The sequence below is a fragment of the Battus philenor genome, unplaced genomic scaffold (assembly GCF_028537555.1).
Source record: "Battus philenor isolate CCGP_79_NKW_IND1 unplaced genomic scaffold, ilBatPhil1.0.hap1 SCAF_46, whole genome shotgun sequence".
In the NCBI taxonomy this organism is placed as follows: Eukaryota; Metazoa; Arthropoda; class Insecta; order Lepidoptera; family Papilionidae; genus Battus; species Battus philenor.
In genome coordinates, this window is record NW_027181711.1 from 10,987 (window position 1) to 24,978 (window position 13,992).

The 13,992-nt window shown below is 31.0% G+C and overlaps 1 protein-coding gene across 1 annotated transcript; it reads left to right on the plus strand.

Moving 5' to 3' along the window:
• Positions 1 to 318: 318 nt before the first annotated feature.
• Positions 319 to 13,992, plus strand: LOC137929240 (uncharacterized). The gene is made up of 9 exons (XM_068772140.1): positions 319 to 616; positions 897 to 1,072; positions 1,878 to 2,069; positions 2,896 to 3,032; positions 3,402 to 3,656; positions 3,947 to 4,078; positions 8,011 to 8,112; positions 8,562 to 8,734; positions 9,061 to 13,992. The coding sequence occupies exons 1-9, from the start codon at positions 444 to 446 to the stop codon at positions 9,896 to 9,898; spliced, it is 2,178 nt and encodes a 725-aa protein (XP_068628241.1). The 5' UTR covers positions 319 to 443; the 3' UTR covers positions 9,899 to 13,992.

Here is a 13,992-nt window from a genome sequence, read left to right on the forward strand (position 1 = left end):
TAGGATAAAATGTTATTCACCTGTCATAATGTACAGGATAACGTTGGAATATTTTTTAGCGAGTCTTTACTCCTCCCCGAAAATTTGCAAATAAATTATTAATAAAAAAAGTATAATAATGAAAATTACAAGTAACACTTTTTAATTTGGTTCTATCACTATAATTTTGTTTCGATTTTAACCGTTATAAAATTTTATTGACCTTTTCTTAAAATAAATAACAGTAAGTTCCATATTTATTTTGCAAAATTCAGATTCTACGATGGTAATTCACGATTCTAAATATCAATGTCATAGATGTGACAATGAATTGTGATGTTATAACAATTTTTCCATGTATTCATATCCGTGTAGTTATATATTATGAAACAAATTATTGAACAGTGCGCAATTGATATATAATCTTTCTAAAAGTGTTATTCCCTAGATTTATTTTTAATACAATGGAGAATAACAGGAATTTTCAAAATTTACAATTATCTTTGTACCCGGAAACGCAATCTGAAATTTCAGTTCTTACTGAAAATGTAACCAATGCTAATATAGAAGCAAAATTATCACCAGTTGAAATTCAACAAGAATATTTTGAAAATTTACAGGATTATGATTGGTTAAAGTAAGTTAAATTTTAAAAATGATGTTATTTGTTATTAATCGATAAATTATTGCCCAATTATTTACGCACATACATAATTCACATACAGTTGATTTTTTTAAGTAAATAGAAAGCTTGTAATTAGTGAATAGTTGTATGTAATTATATTGCAATGTTAATGTTGAATATACATATCCACATATCTGTATTCAAATATGGTTGGTGGTGTTTCTAATGTGCTGTAATTAATAAAGGGTAATATCAAAATATTCTACATTGTTATTCCATGTAAATTTTACAGGTATGAAAAAAGTGACCGAAGGCTGTTGTTGCAAAATATTGCTTTTGCTTTATTTGGTGGGCCAAGTTCTGTAGGCGATTTATCTAATGCTGAAGATGGTACAGGGCAACTTGAAGGATACACCTCTAGACAAAAGGAACAAGTTATTAAGATATATGAAAAGTTATGTGAACAAAGTATGTATTTAATGAGCTAATTATTAAAAAGGTGCTATTGTAAATTATTAACTTTTTGAATTTCATTGTACAATACATTATAAATTTAAGAAAGGAGCCTTAAGGCTCCAGCAACTATCTGTTTTCTATGCTTTGTGGGAAACTGACTTGCTAATCTGTAGGACTATATTTGTATATTCTTATATTTATATTTTTATTCATAGTAAAACATGTTTAAAAAAAATCTTAAAAACATGTTTATCAGATACACTAGTTTAGCAACATGGTTAAATTTGAATGTAGTGAAAATATTGTATGCACAATGTAACCATAATTTCCATTTACAGAAGGGTTATAGTAACATAAAATAAAAATAAAAATATATTTGTAATGATGGTAATAGAAAGAACTTCACAAGGTGTTAATATTTCATTATTTTTTTAAATAGTCATAAATTAAAAAAAAAACCTGTGACAAAGATTGTTTAAGTTTCTAGGGTAAGCCTCTTTTTGCCTTTCACTGGATTTTGGTTTAATGTATATATCAAGGTCTTCTTTATGACCGTTTATTAAATGTATTATATAATTAACCTCTATAAATTTGTTAATTAACAATGTATGTGTTATTGCAAATTATAATAAAATTTTATGGCACACTTATTTGTTATGAGGTATTCTGTGCCATTGAAAGAACTTTTTAAACCCTCTTGTAAGCTTTTGAAAACTTTGGTAAATGTCATTATAGAAACTTTCAAATGTTTCTATTACTTTAATATACTTGATTATTTTCATTTTTAATTTATTTAAGTAAATTTATCTTTTTGCAGGTAAATATTCACAAAATGATGAGGATATTATGGTGTCAATACTATTAATTGTTTGTGCAAGACCTCAACCTACCAAATTTTATCAAATTCAACCATCAAACTATTGGTTAGACTTACATCAACGAAATGACATTGATATTTGGTGTACTGCTGTGTTCAAAGTCAGAAAATGCATTCCAACAACACTAAATAGTATGTTTTTTACATTAATTAATGCAATAGTATTTTAGCTAAGATTATTATAGTAACTACAACAAAATATTATGTATACCAAACATTAATTTTTACAAACACTAAACAAAAAAGAAATCAGTTTTCAAGTTTTCTATATCTAAGCAATACCTATGCTGTAACTGGACACTTGGACATTTTGATTGTTACATTTTTTATATACATGACTATGATGTTACTCTTAACATGAGGCCTAAAGGCTGAAGTTGCTAAATATGCTATATGTAACATAAGTTTTTGAAATATAACAGGGTCATAGATTTATGACAAAGATTGGCTAGCTAGTTTTGTAGTGTTCTCTTTTATTTTTATACTGTACTCGAATAGTGTAGTAAGTAAAAAGAATAATTTAGACAGATTGTATTTATAAAATTTTAGAATGTATGACTAAATTCAATGTGGGGGGGTACTTGTCACCATTTCTATTTGATATCTAAAATTTATAGTTATTAGCACCAGCTTGTTATTGGTTTTACAATTTTAATATATTTTCTTGATATTATCACTACTCAGATATATTACAATTATGTGACTAAAGACATTGAAGAATAACTATTATATTATTCTACTCAAACATCAAATATGATTGGTGTATTAACAATATGTTTTAATTTTTATGTTTGCAAGACATGTCTGCCATATAGTTTTTTTTTTTTTTTAATATGTTCATGATTTTTTATTGTTCTTATAGTCTACCTGTAAAATGGCTAAGATTAATTGCTTGCTAAATATTCGTAATAAAATGTGATAGATGTATTTGTATTTTTTATATTATTTGTTTTTTTAGCTAAACCATGTAGAATATATATTGATGATAATGCAAGAGTATATCAAGATTGGGATTCATATTTACAAAACAATACACTTCCAAAGTGTGTGATGATTGTTCCAGAAAATGGTGAATACAAAGGTATTATTGTTGAGGTAAGAAAAATAATTAATTAAAATGAAATTTTATTGAAACGTAAATATATGCATAAGTAGATACAAAGTACAACTTAATGCATGTGTACATCAGTTTTCATTTTATTTCTGAATTTCAAGTATAGATATTCAATTAGATTTATTATTTATATCTTTCTTCTCTCAACTGTGAGTCACATGATGTACAAATATATATAAACATATAATTTTTATTATGGTATAATTTAGAAGTTTTACTCAATTATATATTAATTGGTTTATTATTTTATTTCAAGCTACACACAATTGCTACACACTTAAATAAAAACTATTAGAACAATGATACCATGCAATAAATATTCCTTTTAAGTGAATGTTTTATTTTTTCAGGGTGAAGAAGCATTTGCTGTTAAACTAACAGCGGCGCCATCACCGGCCTTAGGCCTTAAGGCAAGAGTGCTGAGCTCTGTTGACACAGCTAACACAGTTGTGTCATTGGGGGCTGTGGGGGTTCTTGGTGCTGCTGCATTTACTCCTATTGGACCAGCTTTTCTTGTTGGAGCAACTGTTGCTACAGTGGCCACTGGCATATATGGTCTTGTTCGTTCTTCCATTCATCTCAATGACAGGAGGGTACATGAACAGGTATAATACTAATTACTCGAGTTACTTGACCATTATATAAATAATTAAAATTCGGATTTAACATTTAAACTGACTTATTTTTTGACAGCTTAAGCTTTAATATCCGTTTATGTAATGAGGGTGTGATTTTTAACAGGTTAAGATTGTTGAAAATTCATGTTGTTTTTTTGAGAGAAATTAAATTGTATTCACTTAAATCTGGAAACAGGGGGCTTAATTATATTGTTAATCAATCTATTTGTTTATTACATTCCAAACGTTTTATATCATAACTTAAAATAATATTTCAGAGTAATAGCCCAATGAATAGTGAAGCCCAAGGGAGTTGGTTAAATATAACAGCTTCAAGTGTTGGCTTAGCAGCCAGTGCAGCTACTACCCTGCTTGCCCGTTCCGCAGCTGCTGGCACTAACTTGTCAAAGGTCAGTTAATTTTGGTCATTCTTCACGTTAATATTACTTAAGTGTATATACATTTATGTATAATACACAGACACATCCCATAGATGTGTATATGTGACTGATATGTATGATACAAGGTTTTTCATTTCTTGCCTGATTAGCAAGCTCACAGTCGCTTTCAGAACCATGTAGAGGATTATTCTTTATAAGATTAAATCAGGAATAAGGACATCCGTAAAGGAGCAATATAACCCAGCGGATTGGATAATAGATCTCGTCGCCTGCTGACCAGATCGCAAACTAGTGGCAGCTTAAAATTCTATGTGGAAACCACTGATCTGTCATCTGTCCATCCCTCAAGCCGGATAGATGAACTTGTCAAGTTTGTTGGAAGATGGTGCAAGTCGCTTTCAATCGATCTATTAGGAAATTAATAGGGAAAACCTTAGTCCAGCAGTGGATGACCTGGGGCTGAAATGATGGTTACGATTTCAAAGATAAGCATGTATACACACTCTCGGACTCGCGCACAGTACATACTACGTGCAACATCGTATTGTTTTGCTCCTCAGTTGAAAAAGTTTTTTGATTGTTCAAAGTGACTCTCTGTCCAAATGACTGACTGTCTGTCTCTCTGCCCTCTGTTTGTGCATTGTGAGTTTAATTAACTGACTATGTATAACAAAGTGAAGTGTAATGTCAAAAAGTGTTTTAAACATCGAAATTAATAGTATCACCAAATAACAATTTTTTTATCTACCTTCAAACACAATTATTTCGCGATATACACGGGATATGCAACTCGTTTATTAAGAAAGCAAGACATTTATTAAGAGATCTTATCCTAAAACCACTAACAGAAATTTTCAATATGGGTCTTTTTAGTAGCATTTTTCTGGACGAATGGAATTTGGCTATTGTTGTCCCTATCCTTAGAAGCGGATCAAAGGATGACCCCGCTCGTTACCACTCTGTATCTTTTAAACTCATTCTCTAAAATACTTGACAAGTTAGTAAACAAGAGACTGGTGAGTTATCTGGAAACTATTAATCTAATATCGGAAAAGCAATTTGGCTTTCGTTGCGGCAAATCCACTGACGTCGCGATATCCCTGCTTACTTCTAAAATTTTAACGCACCTAGAACAAAAGAAAAGCTGTGTTTGCGTATTCCTGGATTTGGCCAATGCTTTTGACACTGTTTTCGTTCCAATCTTGATTAAAAAACTAGAGAACCTCGGAATTAGAGTATTTGCATTAGATTGGTTCCATAGCTACTTTACTTTCGTTGTTGCAACACTGTTTCCGTGTCCGATGCGTCCGTAACAACCATTTAACATTATTCTTCTTAAATTTAATTAGACCCGTCATAATTACTATACATACGAGCTGTTAAAAAAAAAAACTATCGAAAGATAAACTTTATGTACCTCTTCGACCTGATCTCACAGAGACTAAAAAAAAATCAAATTTACATATCTCGGCGGCTATTTATGTAAAGACGCTTATAATACCCAAGATCTATCACACAGATCCAAAAAATAAGATATCATTTCTTTAGTCAAGTTTAATAATGCTGTTTGTGTTTAAAAACTATGGCGCCATTACATATTGTAACGATAAATTTATTACCTTAACCTTTTGTTCCTAAATTTGTGTCTGGAGGTAGGCGCTATTTAAGCTATTGCGCAGCAAGATTAAAAATTAAATTATATTTCTTACGAACACGTTTATTCATATTATAGGAAAGTATGATTTAATAGTTTAATGGCTTTTTTGTTCTTTCAAATAATGTTGAAAATTGGTATTATACATACAATAACAACGAAATCTGATTTTGTTAATTTCAGTATGTTGTTTTTTTTTTCTTAGAGCAAAATTAATGAAATATTGATAAATATGATTTGTTCGCTTCGATCGTTACAATAAACAAAAGTTTTTAATATGTGTTTATAAATGTGTTCTAAGAAAACAATCGATAGTGGTCGTTTTAATGTTTTATTTTGAATGATTGATTTTCAATATCAAATTTACTATATATTATTTGCATATTTAAATTATTTTATTCTTTTGCATATATCTATACGCAATATATCGCCACCCCACCGAATTAAACGATAATTCTGAAAATACAACTTTTCAAAAGACTAAAATAAATATTGTTTATACCCCAACCCAATTGTATCTATTCTTAGCATGTTGAATAAGAGTAATAATAGAAAATAATAATAAAATCGCGATGATTCCGTCAGTTTGTCAAGCAAAGGCTCTCGAACTTTTAAATGCGCAACGCTTCCTAATCATCGTAATATCGAGCGAGAGTGCGTTCCAGAGAAGAATAGCTTGTATTGAAAAGGAGGAGTGGATAAAGTCGGTACTGTGAGGGGGACATCTCTGTAGACAATTGCTCGAGGAGTGAAGTGTCTTTTCGTGTGTATTGGCTAAGAACTGGAATTGAGATGTTAAGTAGGCAGGTTAGGTGGGAGAAAATAGTAAAGAGAAAAGCGTAGTCAGTGCACGCAAAGAACGGCACTGTCGGATAGGCAGCTATTTTAGCCGAGTAAGATAGGAAAATGTGGTCGAATTTGTTGAGGTTGAAAATGAATCGAAAGCAGTTATTCAGAAGGCGGTCTAGTTTGTTGAGGTCTGCATTCAGATAAAATAGCAAAGCTAAGGCATGTTAAGCCCAAACCTCGAGGAAAAGGTACTCAGCAGTAGTAGAGTCAGCAGGGGACGAAGCGACGAATGTCGGGTCGGTGACGCTACTTGCCTTTGGACCGAAGTTTAAGGCACACAGTGAAGGTTTGAGATGTCTGACAACCCTTAGCTCCTTCAGGACGTTGAGTACGACGTTACGGCAATCTCTGTTCTCTGCCTCTGGTACTCCCAGGAATAGTAGCGCTTTTGGCAGTGAAAATATTGTAGTGCGCGCTAAATAGGTTAGTGTGAATGATGTAAAGCAAGCTAAATAAGTTAGTATGGATATTGTAAAGCGCGCTAAATATATTAGATTAGTGCGGATGTTGTAAATCGCGCTGAGTAGTTTAGTATGGATGTTGTAAATCACGCTGAATAGGTTATTATGGATGTTGTAAAGCGCGCTAAATAGGTTAGTGTAAATATTGTAAAGCATGCTAATTAGGTTAGTGAAAATATATATATATATATATATATATATATATTGTATAAAACTACTTTATAAGATTAAAGTTACAGTTATAATAACGTAAGTGTGCCAACGCAAGTTCTGTTGCTTCTCACAGTAGGCAAGGCCTGTACCGCAGGGGCAGTACACACAAGAAAAAAAATAAATAAAAAAGTACAATATCACTTGGTACTGAATTTAAGCTCTAGAAGATACTATAAATTATAGAACTAAAAATTTTGTCATTGTTGCATACATATATACACACACATATATAAATATGTGTGTGTATATATGTATGTATAAATAATAAAAGTAATAGAATATAGTTTTTTGTTAGAAAGTCTTGCATCTCTAGCAAACAGATTTAAAAATGCAATATAAAGTGATAGCAGAGAACAATATCTAGCAGTAATTACACTTTATAATCAATTTTTACATTTTGTTCTACCATACAATTCTAATTTATGGTGTTGTGTAACGTTTTTCTTTGTTTCCTGTACATACTTATTCTATGAAGATTTTCATACTGACATCCGAAAACTATTTTCAGATACCAGTAGGAAAAGGAATAAAAATACGGGACCACATTTTTATTGCAGAAGCATATATATTGCTTTCCAAATTCTCCCTCTTCCAGATTTTCCCCAATTTTAATTGAGTTTAATCATTATTTACAATATTTTCAAATTAAATGATATTAAAATTTGCTTTTACATAATGCACTCAAACCATCGCTAAGAATTGATAAAAACTTTCTCTTCATTTTAATTGCAATTTTAGTGTAAACAGTATTATTGCTTTTACAGACGGGGCAAGCACTGGCAACGTCCGTAAAGGTTCTTCAGCATGCTAATATGATAACCGGCGGTGTCGGCGTTGTTAGCAGTCTTATGAATATTATTATTAAGGTAAATTTTGACTTCCATAAGTCTATCCTAACAAACCCAATATTATACATTACAGTGTTTGGTTAATAATCGTGTAAAGTGGTTAATCTATAGCTCATTTGTCAGCAAAAAGCTTTAAAGCTTTTATACCTATTAATAAAATAGTGATTAGCTACTGAAAGATGTTGCATTATATTATTTTTTTTATTTGATTGCAGGCCAATATTTTCGGACAGTAAAAGTTTTCAGGGACATGTATTAAACAATAATTAATTTTATTGTGTTATCCGAATCTTGCACACTTATTCTTACAATATTATACTATACCTACTATCTTATCATTACATTATTTTTTATTTCTGAAACCATTGATGATGAACCATGAGCTATACATTCAACTCTTTAAAGCTTCTACATCTATAACCAATCGCTCTGTATATGGTGATAATGTATGAATTCATATGTTTCAGTATCAAAAGCATGGAGAGAAGCCCTCAAAACTTGAGGTATTCCAGTTTTCAGCTGCAACACTTTTCTTTTTCCATGCAGTTGTTTCTAATAAAACTGCACAGAGCATTATTGAAGAAGCTCAAGCCAATACCATTAATGAATACAGAGCTTCTCTTAGAAGCAATAGACACAGGTAAGATTGCTGCTGTATTATTTTGTGTACACTGAATAATGAGATTTGTACATAGTACTGTTTATATTTTATAATGTACTCGCTGGCACGACAAACTTACTGTTATTAATTATTTATTCATATTAATGCTTCTTGGCACACAATATTATTTTTTAATGCATCTTTACTCGCTAACTTTATTGAATGACTTCGAAATTTTTCCAATTTTTTTCTCTCCATAAGAAACCTATCCAGTACCTTATTAGTTTTGATTTAGCGAATAATTTTTATTTAGATATATACACATAGATAATATAACAAATATTATGTCAATTTACTTTTTTAAGGAAAATATTCGATAAAATCAGCGCTGAATCTAGGAGAGTACAAGGCACTATTCAAGGAAACACAGAAGTCATTCGAGGCATCAAGACAATTCTTGATAAAGACCAATTTTTCACTGATGTCCTTCGTATAAACAAAGATGTTAATCAGCATAAGTTAAGGATATCAATGACAGCAGATGGACAAGTTAACTTAAATGCTCAGCACAAATTTAATCCTTCAGAGTTATATAATATGGGAAAGCAAAGCAGGTCCGAACTGTTCTCTAATCTTGGTCCAGCTAATGTTACATCAAGGAATGTTTCCACAAGGGTTATACCTAATTCATGTGTTGCAACATATTCAGATTCCAATAAAGATAATAGTTTCCTTGTTGGAATCCATCCAGGAGAAATAATAAGAGTTGGTGCCCATTTGATAAGAATAAGTGCTTTATGTGCTGAAGACATTGGAAAAATGTTAGAGAATCTTAGTCAAGACGTTTATGCTAAACTCATGACCATCTGTTTCAATGTACTCTCGAAACTCTTGCCGGTTGAAATCGCCAAAATGAAACTCTTGAGTCCAGAAGAAGATTTAATAGTTCAAGTTGTAAAATTCGTTTTCAACTACATGAAACATGAAAGACCTCTTGGCGAGCCATGTAGAAATTACGACAACAGTATTGTGATTGTTTTAAAAGAATTTTTCCAAGATGGAATGATTTGTCAAGAGACAGTATTGTTTCTTAAAGATCAATTGATGAAATGGGTTGATGAAGAAATCCTTCGAAAAAATACTCAATATCCTCAAAGGAAACAAATCATTTGCAAAACCTGTAATGGAATAGTTTTCGCCTAATCAAAGAAAAATAGTTTTAAACTTATGGTTACTTTTTTCTTATTACAATCTGCATGTACACAATTAGGAAGTTTTTACAAGTGTAAAACAATGAGTAAGGGAGAATATTAAACTATTGTTAGTATATATTTAACAATATCAAACAACTTCACTTTGGGTGAAAAATTCTGAAAAGCTTATTTAACTTTTCTTGCATATATTATATATATTTAGTTATAAGGCAGGAAAATAATGTTATTTAAAAAATTATAATTATATACGATCTATTCAGAAATAATATATAATGCACATATCAATATTTTTATTACTTATAGATATATTTATTCAATTAATATTATCATTCTAGAGCAGTGTTGGTATGTATAAAATAAGGTATTTTGTAAGATGAGAGAACTATGATTAATGAGTGTTTACTAACCTTTACACCAGTGCTTTTTTTAACTTCTGAAACTTATGCAATATGAAGTATATTACAAACAAGTAATTTTAGCGGAGGTTCGGCCCTTTCGGACGTCCTTGTATCGGAATGCTAAATCATGATTCCCACGAGCGCCTTTGAGCGTAGCTCCTGTAAATAGGTCTTAGTTAGTCTTAGTGCATGTCCAGTCCAAAAAAATATCTTAGTTCAGTGTAACACCTATAATCAGAGATTTGATATAATGGTTAAAGAAATTTATGTATCAAAAGAATTACATTATACAACTATATGAAAAAATTATACGAAAAATATCTTATAAATAATAATATTTTATAAACTGAGTCGCAGCAGCAGACGAATCAAAATAAAATGTAGGGTAATCTAATTTTTTCTATCACACGGGTTGTTTATGCTCTGCTGTATCCATCAAGTTAGTAGACAGTGGAAGTGGTAATTTAACTAAATGTTGAATGGTTCTCAAAATGTGGGTCTTGAGCGCTTTCTTGAAACATAGTAATGTTTTGCAGTCTTTAATGTCTGTGGCAAGTTTATTGTAGATATGTGCACCTTCATACATAATACTTTGTTTGCTCTTGTACTTTGTTTTTGGACACCATAGGACCAAGTTATTTGCACTTAGAACTTTTATAATTTATGACTTTTGTGAATGTTAAGGGGCTATCCGTTTTCTGTATTTCGTCCCCGTTAATTTTTAGTGGATCGTATTGTTTGTTTTTTGTAGCGTATATTACGTGTCTAACTTGTATTTACAGTTAGTAAGTTGATTTGGAGCCACCTGGAGAACCTATCAAGATGATTTTGAGCTTTGTTAACTATTTCATTAATTGTTGGGCCCAAATAAAACAAGCTAGTACCGTCCGTTTATAGAGTGACGTTACCATTTAGGCCAATTTCATGAACGCTGTTTATGTAAAACAGGAACAAAAGCGACCCAAGGATTGAAACCTGCGGGACTCTGCGTGTAATTTGCGCTGTAGTGCTCTGATGCTCACCAATTTTAACAACCTGGTACCTTTTTTCGAGATATGATTGAAAGATTTTGTGTGCCTTACCGATGCTTAAGCCGTCCAACTTATTTAATAGTATTTCGTGGCTAACAGTATCGTACGCCTTTTTTAAACCAAATAAATTTTTCCAGAGCAATAAATTTACAGTCTATTTGATGTTTTAGTTTAGTTGCGATGTCTATTGCAGTATGTATAAGTATAAGATATTTTTTGTATAAGTTTTTCATATAGTTGTATAATGTAATTCTTTTGATACATAAATTTCTTTAACCATTATATAAAATCTCTGATTATAGGTGTTACACTGAACTAAGATATTTTTTTGGACTGGACTAGCACTAAGACTATGTTTGATTTGGGTCGTAGCCTGTATTTTTTTTTTGTAAGGAAATAAATTTCATTTAGATGTACACAGGTAAAATAGATACAGGCCTGTAATTTCCAGGATCAGTTTTACATTCAGATTTGAAAATAGGAGATACTTTGGCTATTTTTAGAACATCAGGGAACATACAATTGCGGAGGCATTGGTTTAACCATCACGTAAGATTTTTGAGAATGGGGACTTTGATGCATTTTATAATCTTAGTGCTTATGTTGTCCAGTCCTACCGTCTGAGATTATTTCCGAAGGTGAAAATGTCTCTTTTTCTTTGTTGTTTTATAGCTCATTTATTAGCTCCCACGTTTTAAGAGGTTTCGTTTTACATTTCTTAAAGGTTTATGAAAGTAAGCAAGTTTCGCCTTCTGCATTGTTTCTGTTACTTTGTTTCTTTCAGCCTTAACCATTTTTTCAATTATTTCATTTTTTGGGTTTGCTTCATGTTTATGCCACAAGATGTGTCTTCTATTTATACCATCTATAATTGTTTTATTTATAAAATCGGTCTTTGATGTATTTAATATCTTAGTTTTAGTGATGGGTTTCTGTTAATACTTGCTATAATTTCACTCTCTAGGTCTTCATACTTTGATAGATCTTCAGTCTTAATCAATTCGTTTGTTTTATACATGGTTTCATAGTTAACGGCTTTATATCGGAACTTCTTCAGAGTAAAGTGTTTATACTTCTCTATTTCTTGGTAAATTTGTCTGTGATAGCTGATTCGATCAATGTATAGCAGGTGTTGTCCTTTAAGTTAATGCAAGCGTGGTTTATGCAGTTTTGGTCCTACGTATTCGGGTGTAATTCTGTTTGGAGTTACTAGTCCATTTTCTTTGAGCATTTCAATATATTGTTTGCTTGGATTATCTGGTTTAAGTAGTTTGAAATTGAAGACTGCCCGTTTTGCACAGAGTCTTGAAATTTGAATCTTTGAAATGGTGGCGTAATCAATTTTTTTTTGGGGTTTAGAAATTCCGAAAACAGCAGCTTAAATTTAAAGCTGTATATAATTCTAATAGGAGTAAGAAAGATTGCGGAATCTGCTTTCAATGAAATAACATGCCGAAAGACATCAAACAACATATGACTAATATTGTGAAACAAAACAAAATTTCTAAAATTAATTTTTAAGAAATTGTGTTCGTCAAAATGTCAAGATACTAAAATATAAAAGTTTAGTTTATGTAATTATTTTATGTTGAAGGTAGTAAATTCATAAAGAAAAGTATTCCGAAACGTCTCTAGTTGGTTAGTCTACGCGGAAACGTACTCGAGTGCCAAGGGTTAATATTCTTGTTTGCTCATCCATGATTTCTAAACCAAAATCTTAAGGTTCCAGCGGTCATCAATTCAGTGAAATCTTGTGACTTCCATACTATTATTTGCTACGTCGGTTATTGAGTTATTGAGAGAGGTTAATAGTCAAGGTACAAATCAAAACAAGAAAAGAAATATTTTGTTTTTAGTCTATGGACAAGCAGTGTTTTCGATTTTTAGCAAACTCTTCAAGTATATGTCCATCCGAACTAAACGTTTAACCTGCGAATAACAGACAAACCAAAAAAAAAGAAACTCCAACATTAATGACTTTCTATAAATTTATAGAAGTTATTAAACAGGAAACTACAGTATCCAGCGATAAATATTGCACATCGACTTTTGGAAAGAGATGGTCGACTATTTATCGCCAGGTACTGTAGTTTCCTTTTTATACAAACAAATTAACATGTTCAAAGATAAGTATTCAAATGCCGTTTAGTTTCAGCGAAACGCCCTGAATTATGTCCAGTGATATTTAGTACATTGATATTTAAATTTTATGTAAATACATGTTATGGAAACCAAATTAATGAATCAAAGCTTACATAGCTTTGATTCCAAAACGTTGTTTTGATTATACTTATACGTGAAAGAACGAACGAAACCAAGAACGTATTGGATCAAATATAGTAATTAAGTGCCTTCTTAAAAGCTTTTGTCGGTAAGGGTTTTTTAATTTTATTTATTTGTAAATAAAGGCTTTAAAATAAAATGCGTTATATTTATTGAAAAGTGAGACAAATTTAATTTTGTGTCGTTGTCATTGGCACAGTATCACCTTCATTTTGGCCATAGGATGCCCACAAGTGGACATTGCGTACTGTGCACTTCATTCCAAAACATTGTTTTGATAATATATAAATGTAAAAAAACCTATTTGACTAAATATAGTTATGTGCCTACATAGAAGCTTTTATCTTGTAAGGTTTTTGATTTATTATAAA